Here is a 23780-nt window from a genome sequence, read left to right as displayed (position 1 = left end):
CCCGCCGCCTCAGGGCCGCCCCGCCCGGCACTACGGCTCCCGCCATGCGGCTGTGCCTGCTCCTCAGCCTGCTGCTGCTGCTGCCGGCGCTGCCACACGGTGAGCGGCCATTCCCTGCGCTCCGGGAGGCGCCGCGGCTCCCCTTTCCCCAGGGGGACGCTCTGGGACATCGCGGGCGGGTTGGGCGGCGGCGGCGCTCCCGGAGCGCCGGGAGGAGGCTCAGGGAAGGCGGACAGACGGCTGGTGCCGAAACCCTCCGGTGGAAAATGTGTTGTTTGGGGTTTGGGGAGAGGCGATCCCCGCAGCCCCGGCTGCTCTTTGGGTTAAAAGGTTCAGGTGCGCGTCCAGCACCGTGTGGCGCCTGAGGAGGGGACGGCGCTGGGTGTGTGCTAGGATATAGAAAACGACCAAAAAAACCCAAAAAAAACCCCCCAAACCCCCCCCCCCCCCCAAAAAAAAAAAAAAAAAAAAAAAGTTGGCTTTGTGCATCGTTGTTCCATCGAGAGCATCGAAAGTCGTGGTGGGGAAAGGCAAGTTTTTTGGGAAGGGACATTCGTAAGTAATCCTTGATTTACGTAGACGTTCACTAGCAAAAGAGAGGCTTTTTCCCTCTTGCAAAATGCGAGTGAACTTTTATTGATACTTACTCGGAAGAAGCAACAAATAAAATAATTCCGTTGTTTTTTTCACCGTGGGGATCGAGAAATAGGAGGCGGACTCTTTGGTGGTGGTGAAAGGCAGAAAGATTAACCGCAGGTACTTCAGGAAGTCATAAGGGAAAACATTCTTGTAAGAACATAAAAAAATCCTCCGCCCTGAGAGCTGTTAAGCGTATAAAGAATTTGTCAGAGGGAAAGTCAGAGCTCAGCTGGACTCAGAGCAGCTGAACAGAGATGGTAAGGGACTTCCAGAAGCCTTTCCCAGCCTAGTTTTTCTCAGAGGAATTGCACTGTGGATCACAGTGGTTTGGGAGAGGGTTTCTGCTGAAAGATGCGGTCTGTGGGTGTACCACATCAAGGGAAACGTTTTCTGTTTGAGAAGTAGACAGTAAAAACACAGAATGAGTTGTAACTTGGGCAGAAGGTTTCCCAAGTCTATGTTTTTGTCAGTTCGTCGTGTTTATATTTAGGTGTGACTAGGTGCTGTCCACTCTGCCATCCAGAAGCTTAGCAATGGGAGAAAGTAACCAGGCATATTTAATAAGAATTTCTAGTCTAAAGCTAAATGTAGAAGTCCTAATGTAGGCATTTTACTTTCAAAACAGTCTTCCTAATTTATCTTATATTAGTTTATGTACTAATGAAATATGCCCCTCCAGACTGGCTCTGTGTTTGGATGATTAACTTTTCGTTTGAAGTATCACAAATGATGAGATGTGTCCAGCTTCTTCTGCTGCATTACTTGTAATCACAAAGACTCTTTCCTCACACAGTAATCCCACTGGTTAATATACACTTTCTGGTAACCTCACACAAGTCTTTATTATATTTTTATCCGTAATAAGAAGTGCTGTTGCACTAAAGCAGTGCAGCATTAGGCAGTGCAATGTTATTAAAACAGTGAGGGCTCAGTGCATACCTCTGGTGAGACACTGAAATATCCCAAATGTGGCACATTCATGTGTTTGCATACATGGACTAGCTGAATTTCCCTTTCCTGGGAAAGTCTTGCAGGTTGAATAAGGAAATGGAAGATTCTTGGGTGTTCTTGGAGGGATTTGCTTGAGTGTCCTCTTTACCTTAGGTGATACTGTAGCAGTTAATTTAGTTATGTGGCATAGAAGGACTTAATTCAGCTAAGACAGAAGACAGGACTGTGAGATGCAGGAGTGGTGGTGTCACTAGATATCTGGGCAGACACACAAGGGAGTGTTGGAAAGGAGCATGGCCAGAGAGCTTCCTTGGAAACTCACCTCTCTGGGAGGTGCAGCAGAGGCAGGTTTTCTGTGCAGGAAGATAAAAGCCTATCTGATGTGTTTCCTGAAATGCCCCTGCTGTTACAGGCAGGGAAGTACAAGGTCAGGCAGACAAGGCTCTCACTGATCAGCTGGGAGTGGTGTAGGAGGAAAGTGCTCAGACTCGCTGAGCTGCAGAAACATGGAACAGAGGGAGCCTGTGTGGAGAGAAAAAAATTCATCTTGGGAAAATCAAAACCAGGCTTCTGGCACTTAAAGTTGAAAAGCTTTCATAGGAGAGTCTTTAACAGTTTCTTAAAGGCAGAGGGTCTAAAGTGTGGCAGGGCACACAGTATGTGTGGGATGAAGCATTTCCTAGAGGTGAGGTTGCAGAATCCATGTGCTTTTAGTGTCAGGATCGAGGTTGGCAAAAAGTAGTGGAAATGTCAAAGAGTAGTTTGGGCAGATTTCAGTGGGGTTTGATGAGTGGGGGGAAATGAAAAAGGATGGCTGAACCAAAGCCTGTGTGCTGCTACAGTCATCTGGAGAGTTCAGCAAGGGACTGGAATGGCCAATTTGAAATGGGAATGCTTATTCAAAAGGCTTATCAGGCCTGTCAGTGGAACCTTCCAGTGTGATGGAATTCCACCAAGATGGAACAGCTTCCTCAGGAGAGCAGTGGCAGTTTGTGTTGAAGAAGACTTAAGTGTTCAATCTGTTTCCTGGTGGGTTTTGATGGTAAAAGTCATCAGGACTGAAATACCAGCCCTGTGGAGGAGAATCAACCTGGTAACTCACCGCCCAAAGTGTCATTAACTGCTGAAAAAAATCAGAGGGGCAGCAAGGACTGGATAGAAAAGCAAAAGGAAGAATAATTTCCCCTCACACGGGCTGGCTCACACACATCGAGGTGTGGTGCAGAATGCAGTTGTTTAGATGCCACAAATAATGGCTTAGAGCTGTTATTCAGAGAGCCTCCAGAAGAGCAGCAATTCTTGGCTTGATCTGGAGCAGTATTCAGGTTATTGGAGTCAGATGTTACTGTGGAGCAGCCAGACTGTAGTTCTAACGTGCTTTCAAGAAAAACAAAAGACAAAGAAACCACTTATGTGTTTAATTTTGACAGGGGGAATTACATAAGAGGAGGAGGCTCCTTAACTCGCATGTGGGTTACATATAAAAACAGGAATAAAGCAGACAAAAAAGAGTTTGAGAAACAGCTTAGAAAAGGATAAAAACAGCCATAAATCCTTCTTTTCTTCTGAGGTACCATGGTGGGGCAGGGAAACATGGCTGCAGAATTTTTATGGCTGGTAGGAAGGGGGGATAAGAAAGAGCATCTGTAGAAAATTATATATATTTTATATAAATAAAATGTTATATAAATAAAATTTCTATAAATAAAATTTATATAAATTTTTATTTATAGAAAAATGAAATTTAAACATTTATCTGTGTGCACCCATGTTCACAGTGGAGGTGCTGAAAGAGGTTTTACTGGGAAATGGTGAGAGGACAAGCATAGAAGAAACTTAAGAGTGCAGTATCCTGCAAAGTGCTGTAAGAGCAGACTCTGAAATTCTCTTTGGGGAGAATCATTGGAAGACTTCTCTTGAATATGCCAAAAAAATCAGTGAGAGAGAAAATGAGCAACAGAAACTGTTCAATGCCATGATTTTATGGTATGCACCTGAGGTGTAAAAGAAATTAAGAAATTAGAATCCAGAATTGGTGAAGCCTTAACCCAGGTGCAGAGCTTGTCACAGCTTGCCATCTTTTTCCAGAGCAGGACAATGGAGCTGCTGAAGGGTCTGGAGGGTGAGTCCTCTGAGGAGTGGCTGAGGGAGCTGTTTGGCCTGGAGAAAAGAGGCTCAGCGGTGACTTTATCACTCTCTACAACCACCTGAAAGAAGGTGGTAGCTGGGTGGGGTTTGGCCTTTTCCCCCAGGCAGCAGGTGACCAGAGGACAGAGGCTCAGGCTGGGCCAGGGGAGGTTCAGTTGGACAGCAGGAGGAATTTCTCCACAGCAGGTGTGATCAGGCATTGGAATGAGCTGCCAGTGGAGAGGTGGAATCACTGTCTCTGAAGGTGGCACTTAGTGCCACGGGCTGATTGACACTGTGGGGTTGGTCAAAGGTTGGACTCGATGAACTCAGAGGGTTTTTCCAACTGGATTGATTGTGATATCACTACATGTCACTATATCATATAAGTACACCTTTCCAGGGACATGGAATAGCCCAGTATTCTACCATATTTGGGGGAGGTAGAAGCACAAAGCCAGGTGTCTGTATTCTGTAAACTGAACTCATGGATTGCAGAAAACTCACTATGGCTTTGGCATGGCTGCCCTTTTTTTTTCTTTCTTTCTTTTTTTTTCCTTGAGAAGTTTTGTTTTTCAGATCTGCTGAGGTTCTCTGAGGAGTTTTTGTAAGAGTGTGTATTGGGGAAGATGAATCAGGGAAACCTTATCAATATGATTGCTTAGCAAAAGATTCTGAAAATATGAAACCTATAATGGAAATAGAAATGAAAGCTGACTTTGAGTTGTAGGATACTGAGTCTCAGTTACTATAGAACCTGAAAACAATGGTCTAGCCAGCTGAAGGAGAATCCCTTTGGATTAAGCAGAACCCTTTCTGCTGCCTGAGGGATCCAAAGGTCAATGGAGCAAAGCAGAAGTTTAAAGAGTAGTTTTTAGAGTTTAAAATATAACACAGTCTGGTGATATAGTAGTTCTTATAGGCTGTATGCAGATTCTATGGGATTTTGTGTCTTGTGTTGGTTGGTGACTGTAAATTAGAATATTCATCACAAAAGGAGATATAATGTATTGTAACAAGGACCTCACTCTCTTAACTCTCTTACCTCTTAACTCTCACTCTTACCTCTCCTCTTAACTCTCCCCCTTCCTCTTCCCCCTGCTCTCGCTCTCTCCTGCTCTCTCCCCTGCCCTTTGCTCTCTCTCTCCCTTCTCTCTCAGCTCTCCCCCTGCTGTTCTCTCTCCCTCTCTCTTTGGGACTCCCCTCCAGCCCAGGCTGGTGGCTGAAGGCAAGGCCCTTTTACCCACGGCCCTGCAATAAACCCACATGTTCTAGAATATCCAGGCGGGCAGAATTCCTTGTCCCAGCCGTCCATGGATTTGCCTACAGGGTGGCCATGGATGAATTAGTTGGTGTATTTGGATTCCCAAAGGCTTTCATTAAGCCTGTTGTAAAATATTCCTTGGGAAGCAGTATGCTGTGAGACAAGAGAAGGCCTCTCATAGAGCAATAATAATAGGAAATAACGAGTAGGAATTGGTCTTTTTGCAATATGGATAAAATTGCTTTTACCCAGTTTAATTTAACTAGGATCTTGTAAGGCACATGCTTTTCAGCACGTGTAAGTATCTGTTTAAAGAAAATTGTCAGTAAAGAGTTGTAGAATGATCTCTCAATTTGGAAAGACTGGCAGGGAAAATAGGACTTCAAATTTCATGTTGGTAGATGCTAAGTAACACAAACTGCATGTATGCCTTGATGGTTTTCTACTTAGGAATTTTTAACCAATAGTTCCTATTTAGGAAAGTGATCTTGGAGTTACACTTGATTATTTTTAAAAAAGTCAACTCTTAGTTTTGCTGTCCTGAAAAGTAATGAGCTGTTTAGACAGGAAAGAACACACCATTAATATGTTCAGCTGGATCTGTTCATACTTGAACCTGGTCTGCACTTGATTTCTTGCCATCACCCAAATGTGGTGTAGCTGAACTGTTGTAAGATGCATGTTCTTTACATGAACAATTGGAGTAGGACTTGTCAGTCTGGAAAGAAAATGAGTCAAAAACGCTCAAGTTTTGTAAAAGTGTATATGTTGGAGAGAACGTTGGAGAAACATGGATATTTATTTATTTAATACAAAAACTAGAAGGCATCTAGTATTTATGTGTAATTTGTGTAATTTTCAAAACTGACCAGACAAATCAAGGAAGGAAAACATCCAAGGGGAATATAATAATAATAATAAAAAAAAATACAAAAACCCCAAACAAACCAGCCAAGCACAATAAATGACAACTGTGGCTCACAGACCCTGTGAGCTAAAGGTTCTTGGAAGCTTAGAGCAGTCCAAAGGAGCAGAGATGGTTCTCTGATTGGCATCAGACCCTAAGTGGTGTCAGTGGAAATAATTTTGGCCTCACCCACTGGAGCCTTTCTAATGCAATGCAAGGAAAAAAAAATGCTAGAACTTCCTGATTTTTAAATCTGTGCTCACAAGGCAATGTGTTGTTTAAAAGCAATCTGTTGTACCTCAGGCTGGGCCTGGAGAAGTCAGAGCTGACTCAGTGCAAGGTGTCCAGCTGGGCTTTGAGCAGTGTCACAGGAGCCACCAGTGGCAGGAATCTGGAAGTCCTGCTGTTCATACTGGCAGCCAGTACCAGTTTTAATGATGCTGAGTATCTGAGTAATGCTGAGTTTTTCATTCCAGAGGGAGCTTGTTGATTGATTTGTGCAATGAAATACCTCAGCCTTTTCATGTGGAAAACAAGAATTAGCTGTCAGGCACAGTTAGTGGCATTTCTGGTGTCTGGCAAAAAGAGTTTTAGGCTTGTCTCACAAAAGGACTGTGCTTCCTGATGTCAAAGTTGGAATTTTTTGTTTGTTTTTATTTTTAAATATTTGAGACACCTCACTTTTTCTTTCTGTTTCTTTTGTTAAGGCAGCTGGACATCTGTGTTGTCTTTAGGAGGTAGTTAAATCTCTTATTGTGTCTCTAAATAAGATTCTGTCTTCATCTGGACTGTCAAAATAAATGGCTCTTATGGAGAAGTGACAACTCAAGTAAGTCACCTCCAGATGACTGAAGCATCACTTGCATTTCAATAATTACTGTAAAGAAAACTGCTTCTCTATCAGTATTTATAGGTATCAATTCTACACCTGTGAGTTGTTCCTGTGTCCCTGAGGGAAGTGTGCTGTGTGAAGAGGTCGTGCAGGAGTGAGGGGCATGTGACACCAATGTGGAGAGCTTCTGTAGCATTGAATTCTGCATGGAGATGCCAGCAGGTGGAAATGACAAAAGACAATGGAGATAGGAGTGCTGTATTTCTTTCCCTCACTATTTGTGAGGTTTTCATACCTTGCATATTTCTCTGTTTATAGAAGTATAGATTTTCCACATGTTCTTGGAAGCTCTCTTCCTTTTTTCCTTTTCCCCCGGGAAAAATGGGTCATGGCAAACTTCAAAAAGTGCAGGAAATTAACTCTTACTAAGTTTTATGCATCTTCTCTAGGAAGAACAAAACTTCAGTTATTCTCTGTGATAATAAGGAAGATTTTTTTTTTTTCAAAAGACTATATAAATTTTTCTAATCATTAACATTGCCTTCTCTTTTTAATTTCCCCAGTTATTGGACAGCCGGTGAAGAGTAAGCGCCCCAAAGAACCCGGAGAAAACAAAATTAAGCCTGTTAACAAGAAAGTAAAACCCAAGGCCCCCAAAACAAAGGAGAGAGAATCTGTGGACTCCTCTTTGAAGTCCCAGTCCATCCTCACCCAGGTGATGGACAAAGGTCATTTCCAGAAACTAGCTGCCACCTTAAGCCTGGCTGCAGGCCAAAGCATAGAACTGCGGTGTAAGGGGAATAATGTCACTTGGAACTATCCTTCTTATTTAGACACCTTTAAAGACTCCAGACTCAGGTAAGCTGCTTTTCATTGTTTGCAGGAAAAATCCAGAAGTGTTTTTCCCTTGCTGTGTTCAACACCACTGGTGTTTTTGTTTGTTTATTTGCATTTTTACAATCACGATGTTCTATCTGATAGTTTTTAATGTCAATTTTCGGTCCTCACCAGTTACTGCCTTGTGATGTGCATTGTGGGGTAATCTTACAGCATGTGAACTCTGTTTCCTTCAGATGGATCTAAAATGAAGATGATGTTGTGCTCCAGCCACAAACAGGGAACCACCTTTGGGTTGGTGCAAACAAAACTCTCAAAATATGTGAGAGTTATATATGTGGCTACCACGTGAGGTAGAAAAATTTCCTGAAGGGACTCAAACCCACATCTCTTGACTAGCAAAAAATACACCAGCCTTTGTGCTAAGGAGCAAGTGAGAGTAGTGGTTCAGCCAGAGTTGCCTTTGCATGCAAAATGAAATTGCAGGGCTTGTGTTGTAGCAGTTTAATGCTGAGAGATGACACTTTAAATTGAAGAAAGGTTGCTTTTATCTCGTGACATCTTAATGAAAACCATATAAAGATTTGTTAGAGCAGGGAGAGGAACTGGCTGCCTCACCATCTCAGTGTCCTCTTGCTCTGAGCATCTTTTCTGAGTCTCTCTGTACATTGCCCTCCTGGATTTTGAGGATAGTACATGTAGCTAAACGTAGATTAAATGTAGCAATTTAGTTCTGTATTAGAATGAGGAGGGGCATATAGAGAGCTTAAAGAAGTCTTCCACAGGCATTTTACTGCTCTGAGAAGTGTTTGTTTCCACTGGCTGTTTTATGGAGACAGTGAAACGCTGTGAGAGATGGCCAAAGATAGAACTGCTAGGAGCTTTTCTTGGATTGTTAGTTTTCTTGGATTGAGGGGCACAAAGGTGTGAGTCAAGATATCAGCTGCTCTTGTCCTGTTGTTCCTAAATTAAGTACAAGTGTGTATTGTCTCATTAAGTAACTCAGGTTATCCGAATCTCAGTGATTTATTCACTTATTTACAGGTGTGATGTTACCTTGAAATCACTCCCAGTTATTTAGGTGTTCAGATATATTTGTCTTGTCTTTCCCAAGAGGAGTGTTGATGAATGGCAGTTGCACACTCTGATTTCTAGTACATCCTCCTGTAATAATTCATGAGCCAGTTCTCTGTGCAATTATTGTTGGCTGAGGTGCTCAGGAGCTGCCCTGGCTGAGTGCAAGGCTCCTGTCCCAGTAATTTACAGCAGCAAGTGGTTAATATCACCAATGTGATATTCAGTTCAGCCAGCACACAGGATTTTCAGACAAGAAGCATTTAGGTGCTGCACAAAGCAGGAGAGCATCACAAATGATGGTTCAGTTCTGAAGCAAGCTGTGTGTGTCCTCGTGCTGATAGCATAGCCACTGATACTACAGAAATGGCTTTTCTAATTAAAATCTTCCTCCTTAGGAAATGTTGTCTCCCAGGTTGTTGTTCTCCTTATCACATGGGTGAGTTAAAAATGAGGTTTGCATGAAGGCAAAACACCTGATTTTATCCCTACTTCTTTTTACAAAAAAGAAAATATACGACATTGATGTTAAATTTAATTAGCTGCATGCCAAAATGCCAGAGTAGTTGAATTTGCACATTCCCTCTATATTTAAGGGAAAAGTAAGAATTGGATGCCTGAGCATCTGTTGCTATAGGGACATTAAAATGAACAGAAGAAATGTAGTCATTAGTCCTCAGCAACTGCAGGGATCTCATCACCAGTGTCTCTCCTCCTTTTCACTTTTCCTCTGCCACACCAACCCACTCATTCTTCATTGTCCTTTACCTCCTTTTGCCCCCATCATGTCCCCTGCTGCTGCCATCAATTCTGGTTTGCACCAGTGCCCCAGCTCCAGCAAGACCCACATGGAAATCCAAGGTCAAAAAGACCCAGCCCAGTTAATTAGCTTGGGTTTTGCCCCACACCTCATTAACTGGTAAGGAAGGGATTATCTTACTCTTGGTCTCAAGAACTCAAAAAACGTTAGAAGATCCTGGACATATTTCTACTTAGATGATTAAACAATTTCTACTTTAGGTTATTCTTTACAAATAATTTTTCTGAATCTCCCCCCTCTGCCCTAGACTCATCATTAAAAAAAGCGAAGGTAATGTATCAATAAAATTTTTTTCAATTGCCTATTGAAGTTGATGCTTGGTGGATGGTGTTGCATATGCCATGAGGAAGATCTAAGCTCCTCTTGAAATATCACAGATGGCTTTGCTGACCTTTTCTGGGGCCAGCTCCCTTAAAAATGCTGCCAACTGAGCTAAGTAACAGGGTACCTTCATGGTACTTCCAGTTAAACTCCATCCAGCCTTTCTGAAACCACAGAATACACATTTCAGATTTCACATTCTATAGAGCAGACTTTGTTTCATAGGCACTGCACTTGTTCCTTTAGCACTACTGCAAAGATCTTGAGATAATTACCAAAGCCATGCTAAAAATGTGATGAAAATGTAACTGTACAGGATTCTGTGGTCAATGTCTGTGTAAATTATTCCTATTCAGCGACTCCAAAATCTGCTTCACATCTATGTTTTCAATTTCCCTGGTTAATTTTAGGATCTTCTGCTTGCATTCAAAACTGCTGATTTAGTCAAACAGACCCTTACTGCTTTAATCACTTATTTCAAAAGCAATGACCATTATATTGCAATACAAATCCTTAAGTATATGCCTTAATTAGTTCTAAAAGAAAATAAATATTTAGGCAAGTTATATTAACCCAGTCAAAACGTTTTACAACACTTATTTTGTGTGGAATAACTAATTTTTGCTGTGTGGTTAAATTACTACGGTTAACCTGAGTACAGAAATATAAATTATTGAGGTAACAGGATCTCAAACTACTTCAAACTGGAAAACAGAAAATTACACCATCATTACATATATATATCTTTCTTCTGTTTTCCCAATCCATCTCAGTTTCTTGTAGTTTGTCCCACATGCATCAACAGAGAACAGTTAATTTTGCATGAGAGGAACAGACAGTCAAATAACCAATTAAGAAGCATTCAGATTCCTCCCCAAAAACCCTGGATACCCTGCCTTCTTCAGTGCCAGATTCTGAGACTCAGATACCCTGGAGGTCTACAGACCAAACCACGCCAGCAACCCATTTGCAACTGCACAAAACATTAGGAGAGACTTGAGAATGACAGCCACACCTCCTCGCTGCGAGGCCAGGTCTGTACTGCAGCTACTAAACGCCACCTGCTGAAAGGAACCTGGATACAACAGCATTCCTTGCAAAACAAGAAGCAGGAGCAGTTTAAAGCAGGCACAGGAGCTTTTGGCACATCTTGCTGTGATAAGCCCATAGCAGGAACCTGGGAGACAACATTTCCTAAGGAGGAAGATTTTAATTAGAAAAGCCATTTCTGTAGTATCAGTGGCTATGCTTTCATTGAATTTGTCCTTCTAGCCATACTCTACAACCTTGAAAATAAAATATTTTGCTTGCTGTACTAAAGAATCTCAGTTTCTAATAGGTCTGGAGCTGTTACATGTGCTAAAATTACCATATCTGAGGGAGTGAGAGATGCTGAGTGAAAGGAGGAGGAGGAGGACTCTGGCTGCCTCTTGCTGAGATGGAGCAGAAATTCTGCCTTTCCCACATATTTTGGAAATTTTCCAAATTTTCCACATGCTCCAACTGGAGTACACAGCAATACACTGAAATAATTTACTCTGCTTTAGAGATTGTAGCATGAAATACAACTCTGGGGAGAAAGTTCAAATGGTGCAAACGTAGTTCACAGCACGAGGACACACACACAGCTTGCTTCAGAACTGAACCATCATTTGTGATGCTCTCCTGCTTTGTGCAGCACCTAAATGCTTCTTGTCTGAAAATCCTGTGTGCTGGCTGAACTGGCCAAAAACATTGGTGATATTAACCACTAGTCAGTGGTGTTAAACCATTAGTTAGTGGTGTTTAACCACTCTGGTGTTCCCAGTACAGCAGGGCTGGGATGCTGTTTTGTAAGACTGTGAATAACAAATTAATGACTGCAGGCTCACCCAGAAACTGGATCTACAACATAAGAGAGGGATGAAAATAAAAATAAGGGCAGGTGTGTTTTCCCTTTAGTAAAGCTTTATTCCAGAAGGCTGCTCTGTTTCAAACAGTCTCTGTGCTGCCTGACTGGAGCATGGGTCTCTCCCCTGCCAAAAACCAGCTGCATTTGACTTTATCTGATGAGTAAACTCATGAAATGGAGCTGCTCTAATGGAAGAGGCTGGGACAAACAGCTGGACGTGCATCACATGTGCATCTATGTGAGAGGAGGGTGTCTGGACAGGAGCACTCTGCCAAATATTGAGGAAACTGGGTGTGTAAGGGCCAAAATTAGACTGAAATCAGACTGCTTTCACTGAGTGCAGAGTGCCACAGGCTCAGTGGGGTGTCAGTTGTGCTCGTGTGTGTAACTGAATTTGATTTTGCTGCTTGTGCTTTGAAGTTTTGAAGTTTTACCTTGTGTAAAACAGCGAGATGTTATGTTCCTGTCCTAGTGAGCATGTATTTGAGAGAAGCTCTCTTTTGTCAGTATGAATGCAGCTGCTTGAGAGGAGTTTAGGAGTTGCTCTTTGAGTGCTGCTATGTATGCTGTCTTTATATATATATATATTTATATATTTATTATATATATATAATAAATATATAAAAATAAAAAATTATATAATATATTTTTATTTTTTATTATATATATATTTTCTAAATGTGGCATAGTTTTCTGGCAAAAATCTTCTGAACTGTATTTAAAATTTAATAAGATGAATGTATGGAATAAGATTTTGGGCTACTTTTCTAGTTTCTTTAAACTGTCTGATAATGTTTGTATATACAACATTTTTACTTCGTGATATCTAGAGTACAGCAAAGTTTTGGCTTCTGGCTCAGATTTCCCAGCATCTAAAAATACTAATGAAATACTAATGAAATAATAAGTTATCCTGGAAATATTGGTCAGCTGCAGGATTTACCATTTGTACTTTATTTTATAGAACCTGTTTTGTCTGCTTAATATGGTCATGTCTCAAGTTTCACCCCTTGCACTCCCAGAGCCAGGTTTTGTTATTGCATGTTGGTGGATGACTGCCTTGCTGGGTTATTTCCATTGATCACTGGATAGCTTGTTCTCAGTTAAGAAGAACAGACTGTACAATAATTAATTAACTCTGACCTTATTTTGCTATCTGTTGGGATTTCAAGCTATAGCTCGGAGTCTGCATTAATGATTGGAGACAAAAAGTGCTCTGGCATAATGATTTCCCTGTAATGTTGGCATTTAGTGCTTGATCCTTGGAAAACACTTTATTCTGAGGTAGTCATATAGCCTGAGAAATGTGAACTATGAAACTAAATAATAATAATACAGGCATGCTTTGGATTTATCTCTTCTTCCTTTTGGTGTGATACACAGCATGTTCTCTTGCACAGATAGGAATCTCTCAAATGTTATCCAAAAATTGAAGATAGTTTATAAGGTAGTGCATATATTAAAAATGGAAAAGCTACTGCACCTATGCACATATTACATGCTTCTAAAAAATGGAATCAAGGTTGTGCAGGACAAATGTGTTAGTGGATAGGAAATGTGATTTGCCTGTTTATTGGGGCAGGCCCCAAAACTGCCCTGTGCTGGATCCATGTACTAATTAATGGTGCCTGAGGGCTTACTGGAAAAGGCACTTCTCAGTTATCTCTGTTTGAGGTGTGTATTTGGTGTGCTTTTGATCTCTAAGCTGCTGGCCTGACTGAAGGCTGCGTGTTGGGTTATGTGATTGCTGGGAGCTGTGCAAACTGCCAGCAGAACACCCGGGGGCTCAGAACCTGTGAGCAGCACAGGCAGCTGAAGTGGTGGCCTCTCTTTAAACAGTTAGTCTGCCTGCAGTGGGGAGTTAAGCAAAACAGAGCATTTAGATAGGGCAGTACACTCAGGCGCGTTTGTGGTACTGCTGTTGCTCACTCACGAGCTGTTTTAGAGGATAAAAATTTCTTCAAAGGTGCTAACCCCAGAAATAAATATTTTAGTCGGGTATCTGCCTTACAGAATAACTGCCACGTTAGTAAGAATTAGGAGGGTAATAAATATTAAAAAAACCCATGAGTATGAGAGCTGTTCAGACTTCATGCAAGCTGTATATTTCTCCAAACCCCTTTTAAAAAGGTAAAAAGAAGTTCATTATCAAATACCTAAACTTGGAGAATTATTCCTGGCTTGGTTGGAAAAGAAATTACCTTGTAGCTCAATGTCTTGCAAAGGAAATTGAGAACCCTTGATGACTGTCCTGGTTTGGAGTAAATTAGGGAAGAACCTCCAAAAGGTCCACTACCCTACATTTTAAAGGATTGGAGCAGCAGCAGAGTGCCTCAGTACTGCCACATGGCTCAGGGCTTCCTGAGAACTGGTACTCTTGGGCCATTGCTTGTGCAATCCATCAAAAGTCAACCCAGCAGACTGCAAACCACACCACCATCTGTCTGCCAGAAAGAGCCAGGAAAGTAAACCTTAAAATACATAAAAAAACAACAAGATGAGACTGTAGCTGCTGTATTTCATAAGATAGAAACTTTGCCCCTTAGAAAAATTGTCAAGATTTCTCTATGTCTACATATATACAGATATGTATATGTCTACACATTTATAAATATTTGCACATTTACAAATGTCAATCCACTGAGAGATGTGCCTGGGAAATTGAGGAGAGGGAAAAAAATCCCAAACAAATCAAGTCTGAAATAATCAGGCTGAATTTTGTGTAGTTAGGTGATGGCACTGTACACCTGCAGTGGTTCCCAGGGTCATGCTCTAAAAGAGCCAAGGAATGTGGAGGAAACCCCAGTGAGGTGACTTAGACCACAGCAGTAGTTGATGCAAAATGACTGAACTTGCAGGAGAAATCCAAGCTGAGGTAGCATCTCTTTGCAAGTAGAAACTTGGAGCAGTATGTTAAAGGTTGGTAAGGCATTCACACTGAAAGCAGGCAGAAATCATTAAACAAACTCTCAGTGGAGTACCTGCTACTTGTGAATTATCTTTGTTAGATACTGTTGAAGCAGTAAAAAGGAGTGAGATGCACGTGGGTTGATTTGTAGAATGAAGGAAAGGGCTATACATGGACAAATTAGGGCAAAACATAGATGAACATATGGCCTGAAACAGTCACAGCCCAGTTTCAAAATGCAGGCTTGAAGGAATCCAAAAATGAACTGTACAAGACAAAAGCTTGCAAGCTCTTATGTGTCATTAAAATCAATAAAACTATTCATGTGAACAGTCTCTGCTGGAGCAAAAGGGGACGTTGGAGCAGAGCTCTGAAAGTGAAGTGAGTGAGTAGCAGAGAAGGAATAAAAAATTCAGAAGTGGAAATGAGCTGACAGAAATATGCAAGGAAATCCATCTGTGCTTGTCTTTGCCTTTTGTGTTTATTTTTCCACAGCATAAAGCAGCTTGACAGGTACAGTCAGCTGATCCTTGCAAACTCCACTGCAGCAGACACAGGTGAATACAGCTGCTGGCTTCAGCTGTGCACTGGTAACAAATGCAGGAAGGATGAGACTAAAACAGGCTCAACATACATCTTTTTCACAGGTAATTAACCCACTGGGGGGTTATTAATGGAAATATATTTGCTGGTGAGACAGGAATAAAGCTGCGCCGGTGATTTCACTGTCCAGGTTTTACTGCCACAGTTTTCATCAATTTTTAGTGGATGTTAAGGAAGACTGTGCTGATGGGCAGAAAATTACTTGCTCAGTGTGATTTTTTTTTGAGTCCCATTTCCCCTACACATTATGCAAAATACCCTAAGTAACTGATAATACAATGAAAAGCACATACCTTAGAAAATAGTAGCACAGTCTCTGAGGACTTTCTACAAAAGGAATAAAAAATGTTTTCATCCCCGAAAATGCGTCTTGATAAAGAAAATAAATTTATGCAGAGGATCCATTTTGTCATGGCACTCACACGACCCCATGGTCTCTCCCCCACTGCCACTTTATTCCAGTTATTGCACTGCCTTAAAAAACTTTGCCTTGCTGACCTCAGTTTCTCTGAGGAGTCATTATAACATGTAGAGAGGCAAAACACTCCTCATGTGCACATGATGTCCCCCAGTGCACAGTTTACTGCTGCTTGCTACAACAGAGCTGAAATCAAAGGATTCATTTTTTTCTTCTGGAAACTGTTCTGAATAGTAAAACAACCTTTGGTGCCTCATGAAAGTATCCATGGCTAGAAAATGGTTTAGTACAAAATGTTAATAAGATAGGATTGTTTGCAATACATTTTGGAGTTAAATTGGACCGTGAGACAGAAGTGCTTAATGTTTTTAGGATGCAGTCTTCAGAAAGGCTGTAATAAACTTTTCAGTCAAATTATTATGTAAATGCTCATGCTAGAAAGGAGAATTTCAGATCTAAATTTCCATTTTCCATGCCAATTATGGAAATACTCCTCAACTGTGATTCTGAGGGCACTAAATATTTCATCTACTTGGGACAGTAAATCAAACATTTTGCCTAAAAGCATAGGTATAAAAAGTCTGTGGCTTCAAAAAGTATTTTTTTTTCTAGTAGTCCTAATCTTCCCAGTGGTGATGGGATCCAGATAAGTATTTGGAATCTTATTAAAAGACATTCCAAAGATTTTCTTAAGATTACAAAAAAATTTGGTTTTATTTTCAATTTAGTGTTTCTTGATGCAAGCAATGTCCTTTTTTCTTTTGTATGTCTATATTAAAATTAAGCTAAAGCTTTTTGTTTAAAATGTTGCTCACAGCTGTTTTCTCTTGTGAAATGTACTTTTCTTTCAGTTAAACCAAGATGTAAATATTTCTGTACTATTATGTCTGTAATAATTATGTCAACTCTTCTGCCCAGACAAAGAGGAACTTTTTGTACCTACTCCCAGTTATTTTGAGATTGTCTACCTGAACCCAGATAAACCTGCAGTCATCCCATGCCGTGTTACTACTCCTTCAGCAAAAGTGACTCTTCACAGGGAATTTCCGGCAGAAGAAATTGAAACGGATGGAACTGATATTATTTATGATGCAAAGAAGGGTTTTGTCTTCCAGCACCCCACTTCTGATCATAAAGGTATTGTCTACTGCAAAGCAGAGTCACAGGGAGCACCTCAGATTTCCATCAAATATCACCTACTCTATGTGGAAGGTAAAGTGCAGTTTTCTCTGTGTTCAAATCGACTCTTCTGCTGACATTAAGAAAAGAATTTAACTTTTAGAAAGTAAAGTAAGTAATGTAATGAGAGTTTTGAAATCTTGATCAAAAGTATATGTGCTAAAACATTTATCAGCTTTAAATTCCAGTGTTTCCCAGTTTAGAGAGGGGAAAGCTGCAGGTGTAAAACACCTGTTGCATTAAGCAAACCGAATCAAGAATTGACCCTCAATTTTATCAGTGTGTTTAGCTTTAGCAGCTAGATTTCTGTTTCTAAACAGTGTCTTTAGCAGCTAGTTTTCTGTTTCTAAACACTGTCCTTGTCTCAGTTCCCAGGGGCCCGCCCTCAGCCTCAATTTCGGTGTCCCCCGGTGGGGTCAGTGACAGAGTTCGTGTGATCTGCACAGTGCTGGGGGAGCCCCACGTGGATGTGACCTTCAGGTGGCAGTACCCAGGGCAAGAGGTAAGAGGTGTCTGCCCTCCCTGAAATGGTTTGTTCTTCACCAAGGCAGCACTTTCAATGCTCTGGCCAGTTCAGGCGTGCTGGCAGGAGGAGGCAGCCTATCTCCTTTCAACTTCAGCCTGTCTTTTCCCTGAGAATCTCCCTGAGAAAAGGAGAACAGGGATGAAGCTGGAGAGCCCTGTCAGTAAAAATCAAATCCAGCAAAGCTCGCTCCTCTCTCAGATTCCCATTCCAGAGACCTCTGGCAGCATTTCCAAAGAAAGCCTCAGACAGGGTCAAAGCCAACCAGCATCAGGAGGCTGTCCTAGGGCAAGCCACGAGGCCCACTGATGGCTCTGCATTTGATATCCTTTCTTTCTCCATGGCTTGAGTGCATCAATTATCTCAGCACGGAATTTTTAAGCTTGCCCATATCCAGAAGCACAATCTGCTTCTGCCCAGCCTCATCTGAAAGAATCTACAGGAAACACACAGTGAGAATCTGTGATCTCTTTTCTTGCACAAAGTAAGATTTATCTGAGTAGCACCGCCAAAGGTCCTATTCTCTTTTCCCTCCGACCACCCTTAGAGCAGGAGCTCATTTCTTAATCAGCCTCATTTTAGACCCAGCTTGGCCTTCCAAAACCCTGTATCTCCCTGGCTGTTGCTGGCCCAGCTGCTGCCGGGGGTTTTTCAGCACCTGATGCATGCTGGCACGTGTCTGTTTACACCTCTCTAGCAGTGACTGAATGTAAACAGCTAAAGCATGCAGGTTATTTCCCTTGTTTGCTGTGGATACTGGAGCTGCAGGGCAGGGCACTATCAGCAGAGGATTACACCCCCTCACTGCACCCACCCACAGGGGTGAGAGAGGCTTTGGCCTGTGGCCTGCATCTGCCCTGGAAAGGGCTGAGGTTTTTATCCACTCAGGTAAACTACCTCAGCTCCAGCTGTGCCTGGGGACAGGGAGGAGAGAGCTGTGTTTGGGTCTCTGCCCCAACAAAAGGATCAAGTAAATGTCAGAGTAGAAGCACTGTGTGCTTTTGGAGGCTTAACATTTCCTGAGAGTATTCACATACTGCAAAGAAAAAAGGTGGGGTGGAAGAAGAGGCAGGACCATCAGCGTTGCAGGTCATACATTTTCTTTTATGCAAGAAAAAAGAGTGACACTGTTCTAAGATTCACTGGATGTTTCCATTCGTGCTGCTGCTTTCAGTGCTGGGAGCTCAGTGATCTTTTTTTTCCCAGTCCACCCAGCAGCTGGGCTCTCACCTACTGCCTGATCCCTGAGCAGAAGCAGCACATTAATCCCTGCTTGTCCCTAGGTATGGTGCATTGTGGAGACCCTCATTTTATCCCTGTAGTCACTAACCTCTCCCTCTGCTTTTTTTCCCCACTCAGCTGTTGGGGTTTTTTTTTCTTGTTTTCCTTTTGCCACTCCCTGACAATTGCATTTGCTCATTCCCCTGCTGTGAATGCACACAGATCCACCCATAATCTGATCCCATGCAACAGCCCTCAAAGCAGAAGGCAGTTAATTTGAGGAAAAATGGACTAGCAGGAGCCCAACCAGGCAAACAGGGTCCACCTTGCAGAGCTTTTACCTTCACTTTCGGTAGGGTCAGTATTTATCTTCACTTTCAGTAAGTTCCACTTACTATATTTAAGAAGTAACTTGAATTAAATGTGCAGTATTACTTGATTGTAGGTAGCACATAATTTTCAGGTTTGCAACAGGAGGTAGTGCTTTGCTAAGTGGCTTAATTACTTTTAAAGGTTTAAGAATTTCTATTACATTTACAGCTACCAAGAACTTTTATATTTTTTTTCCCTAAAGCTGGTAATGCCTGCCACTTCCTAGGCATTCCCTGACTGCACTGTGACTCATCCCTAAGTTTCAGGAAGACTGGGAGCTGCCTTTATACTGGTCATTTTGCAAGTGTGAGATTGTAGCTTTGACTTTGCATAAGTGTCTAACTTATCCTATTGCTACATTTACCTCAAGCCTTGTAACATTCATATTATTAAATGGTTAATCCATCGATGCCATGAAGCAAGGGAAGGAAGTTTCCACGCAGAAACCTCTCTTGCATTTTTATCCCAGTTATTAGTATAGCAGAAGCCAGTGTGCCTAAAGCTACTGACTGGCAGCTGCTGGATTTTGGAACAAAAGAGACTGCCTTAGTCTGTCACTGGGCCAGTTTCTCTTATCCAGTGTTTTGTCACCTGAGGTGCCAGGCAGTGTGACCTCCTAACTGGTCCATTAGAGAACTTCCTTACAGAATTAAAAAGAAAAAAGGAAAAAAAAAAAAAGGCTTTTATTTAATAACAAATGCTCCCCCCGAACAACAAAAGCAAAAGCAATCAACAAAACCCCAAAACAAACAAAAAATCCCAACCAAACCAACTAAACAAACAAAAACCCAAAAGATCATTTTTTTATATAAACACTGAGGGGTTGTATTTTTGAGTTTGAAGCTACATGTACATTTTGGAAAGAAGAATGTGAGGATTTGAGGATTTGAGGATTCAGAAGTATTTGAGAATTGTTACTGTTTGCTTCTATGTTATCTAATGTAGCATTTTCTAAAACTAAGAGCAAGAATTCGTTTTCAGCAGGTGACTTGGAGCTATTCACTGTGCTGAGAGAACGAGAGCTCAGTCAGCTACTGCTGCCTTCTTTTTGAGATGTGCTTGAAGTCTGAAAATGAGCTCACACGTTTGTCCTGACACCTTCCCCAGGACCTATTTGATCATGCAGCCTTTTGAGTGGCCTAAAGCTGAGCTCATGCACAGGCTCCAGGCAGAGCTTTGGCAAGCCCAGTCCCTGTGCTGGGAGTGGAAGAGCCTTTTTAATGCAGGAATGTCACTGTCACTGCCAGACACCTTCAGTTCCCTCACTTAGGGCTGACTTTTGGATGCAGGCTCCTACTCTGCAGCCTCTTGCTGCAGGCTGATGGGGTGGTGTCACTAAATACACCTGGTGGAATCACCTATTTTATGTGGCTGGGTTGGTTTTGTTTTTTTTTAACAGTCCCAGAGGCCTGTGACTATTCAAAACTTCTGGAGATTGATAAACAGAGGAATTGGACATACTACAAGGATCTCAAAGAGTGTTCTTCTTGTGGAGGATTTTGAAGACATAGATGTGGGAAATTATGTTTGTATAGCTCAGAACCTACAAGGAGAAACAGCAGTAGCCACCAAAGTTGAACTACAGTGACAGCAAAGACTTCTGGACGTGGACTGACCTGTATGTTATTTGACATTATAGCCATTAATTGTATTCATGTTTAAATGTAGCTTCTCTCTCACTGTTTCTTTTATGTGTCAATGCATTCCATGTCGAGTAGCCTGACAGGCCACAACAGAGTTCACTCTGTCCAGCAGCAGTCAGTTGTGAGTTAATGAAACTACAGTGAAGCATTCAAGTTTCAGTCTGAACACGCAATAGGGTGTGTGCATATTTAGAAACAGGTGCTCTTTGGGCTTTTCTTTGTGTATGGTCTTTCCCTCAGACTCCTGCATGAGGTCAACCCGCTGTGTGCAACGTGCAATGTTAACATTAAGAGTACTGTACATGTTTAAAAACAACAACAACAGAAAAAAGCAAACTAAAAAAGCCTTGTAACAAAGTTAGCCAATAGCAGTTGTTTATTTTGCAAGAATAATTAAATTTCTGAACATTATGTAACCATAAATGTGTGTGTGCTCATTTTCACATAGGTGTAGAGACAAACGAAATTTTCTCTCCTGGTGAAGATTAATACCCCCTAGTACCTTAATGTATATTTAATATCTCCAGAGACTTAAGCAGTTAGGTATCCTGAATTTTTATTATGTTGCATTCTTACAACTTTACAATAAGTAGCTTACTTAGTAATTCACTCCTCAGCAGACGTCTGTGTTATGTTTAGTAAATGATGTAGCAAATTATGGCTGCTAAAGGTAAAACTTGCATCTATTTATACATTAACATTTACAGAGGGAAGGAAAAAAAGCAAAAAAAAGCAAGCATTAGAATAATGTTCAGTTTTACAGCAGAATTTCTTCTTAGGTTACTAACAAGTTCATCTTCATTGTAATAATTTACTTAGGAGAAAAGGAAAGATATTTTCATTTACACAGAACTTCACCTGGACAAATAAGCCACTGCTTCTCTCACCCTGGGTTCAGTTACCAGTACAAGGAAAGAACTTGCTGCAGGAGAAGGTAAGAACTTAATAACAACATTGTTGGACATTTTGGCAATATTTTTTTCCTTAGTCTCAAGCACCAACTTTATGTGGGCTAGAACTTTCAATACAAATCTACTCCTTAGCAGTGAAATGACCAAATTTAATGCAAGCCATTTTATTTACAAGTGAAAACCAGCTTATTCTGAACACACAAGGAAGCAAAGCAGGAACTGGTCCCTTGGTCACACACTTCCCTCTGTCTAAGCCTGCATTTGACTGGATTTTCCTGAAGCTTTCTTCTTCTGAAGGTCTGAGGTAAGCCTGTGCTCCAGAAAGTTCAGCCCTTTGAGCAGATGTGTAGAACCTTGTTTGGAATAGTGACAGCTCAAAGTGCTAATGGGAAAATGGCAGCTTCCCAATGCAGTCAGTGATTGATCAGTGGTGTAGCTAATGAAAACATTAAGCAAGCTGGCTGAATGCTTTTTCTTCAGCATGCAGGAACCTAAATCAATTTAACTGATGAGAGAAATACCCATGGTAAAGACTGAAATGGTTCCATGCAGGTCTCATGTAATAGGCTGCATGGAGAACATTCCCCAAGTTTTTTTCATCTCAGGCCTCTGAAAATAAGCTATCTAAAAAAAAAAAAAAAAAAAATTAAAGCAGCATGCTGTAGAACTAACTTGGAAGGGGTAAAAGGCAGGGTTAATCTGGTTAAATGTATCAAGAACATTAAATTGTAATCCAAAGGACTGAGCAGGTTGTACAATTTCGTAGTAATACCTAAAAAAGGTCTTTGTACCATTTTTAAGGGAAAAAAATTGTAGCATGTGATTTTTTTTTTTAATTCTGACCAAATCTAATATTTCTTGAGCTTCTAGATGAGGCTGTGCAATGTGTCCTTTTCAGCATTTTAATTTCTCAGAACAATGTCTTTTCTTTTGAACTAAAGGAGTTGTGCCAGCTTTTTGAATTTCAAAATGCATATGAGCCTATAATTCAACAACTGGTTTCCTTCACAGTATCTAGGAAGTGGGAGATCATGTCACCTGCCCACACTTGTTCAACAGCACAGTGGAGGCATCACTTCCCTGATGAGAGTGTGGCAGGAGAGGAAAAGCTGGTGTAAATCCATTGTTTGGCTGTTCCCCTGAGGTGTAATGGTTATATGTAACCAGCACTTGCAGGTCCCAAGACTGACACAGAAGCAGTGCCTCTAAGGAAGAGTTTTGGTGGGTGTCATGTCCTGTGCATCCTTTCTGTCCTTGTCCTCCCTTCAAGCATCAAAATAATTCTTGTCATTGAAAACCACGAGAATTCTTTTAGTCTGTATTTTGCATAGTCTTTATTTTACCAAAAGCCTCCTGGGCAGAGCTGGTGTTACATTGCCACAGTTAATTGCACATTTCCACCTAAATGAACAGTGACGGTAAGAGAATGAAGCCCTGGAAATGAAATTTAAGTGACTTGTCAAAGTTACATGCCTAAAGCTGTTATTTCCATTTCCATACCTGTGTCCCTGCTCTTCTAAGGCAAGGCAGCAGCAGTGGTCAGAATGTATTTATTTCTGAAGGGTTCAGTGATTATCACAACTTTATGATGACCCCTTTAGCTGCAGCTCAGCCCTAAATGATTTCCTGGCTGTTGGACAAGATCAGTGGCTGGTTGCTGTCTAGAAAGAATTTCCTGCATGAATTGCATGATACCAATTTACCTGGAAGTGTCTTTGGTGTTAGTAATGACAAACATCAAGTCTTTAGTTAGCTCAAGGAAATGATTCACCTCAAATTTTACAGAAAATACGGTGCAACTCGTACAATGACCTTTTGAGAAAAGTACTGAAGGTGAACCAGACTATGAATAGTTTAAATGGCAGCAAAGTATATGGTACAGCTGTCAAATGTCATCAGAGCTTCCTCTGAAACTTATCATTTGCCTGGGAACTGAGAGTAAAGTTGCTTATCTTTAAAAAAGAAAATCACTTGTTCAACTGCTTGACCTTTGGCTTGTGCTGATGGTGAGCAGGTTTCTAGCTTTTCCTGAAGGAAACCTTATGCTAAAGAAAAAAACCCCAAAGTTACAGGATTGAACAAAGCCTTTACTAACACATGGTACTTAAGTTAAAGCTTGAAATGCTAATCCTCAGAGAAAAACATTGAAACAATATTTACAGATTAGAAGAATTATTTTATTTTTTGAGACCAAGAGGACAAACACTAAACAGGTATTTCTGTAATCTGATTTCTACATACAAGCAGTCTTCCATTTCTTCATAAAAGCATTAAAGAGTCTACTTGCAAGCAGTTTAGACATGAAGAGTTCTCCTGTATTGTGGAGGTAAATTATCAAC

The 23780-nt window shown here is 41.2% G+C and overlaps 1 protein-coding gene across 1 annotated transcript; it reads left to right on the top strand.

Annotated features, from left to right (window-relative positions):
* The first annotated feature begins 41 nt into the window (after window positions 1-41).
* PDGFRL (platelet derived growth factor receptor like) lies at window positions 42-20992 on the top strand. The gene is made up of 7 exons (XM_066316931.1): window positions 42-99; window positions 7284-7578; window positions 15067-15218; window positions 16511-16804; window positions 17140-17273; window positions 20287-20581; window positions 20614-20992. The coding sequence occupies exons 1-6, from the start codon at window positions 45-47 to the stop codon at window positions 20473-20475; spliced, it is 1119 nt and encodes a 372-aa protein (XP_066173028.1). The 5' UTR covers window positions 42-44; the 3' UTR covers window positions 20476-20581; window positions 20614-20992.
* Window positions 20993-23780: the final 2788 nt, after the last annotated feature.

The sequence above is a fragment of the Sylvia atricapilla genome, chromosome 4, assembly GCF_009819655.1.
Source record: "Sylvia atricapilla isolate bSylAtr1 chromosome 4, bSylAtr1.pri, whole genome shotgun sequence".
Taxonomy (NCBI): Eukaryota; Metazoa; Chordata; class Aves; order Passeriformes; family Sylviidae; genus Sylvia; species Sylvia atricapilla.
Note: the sequence above shows the minus strand (reverse complement) of the source record. Positions and strands in the feature narration are given on the sequence as shown.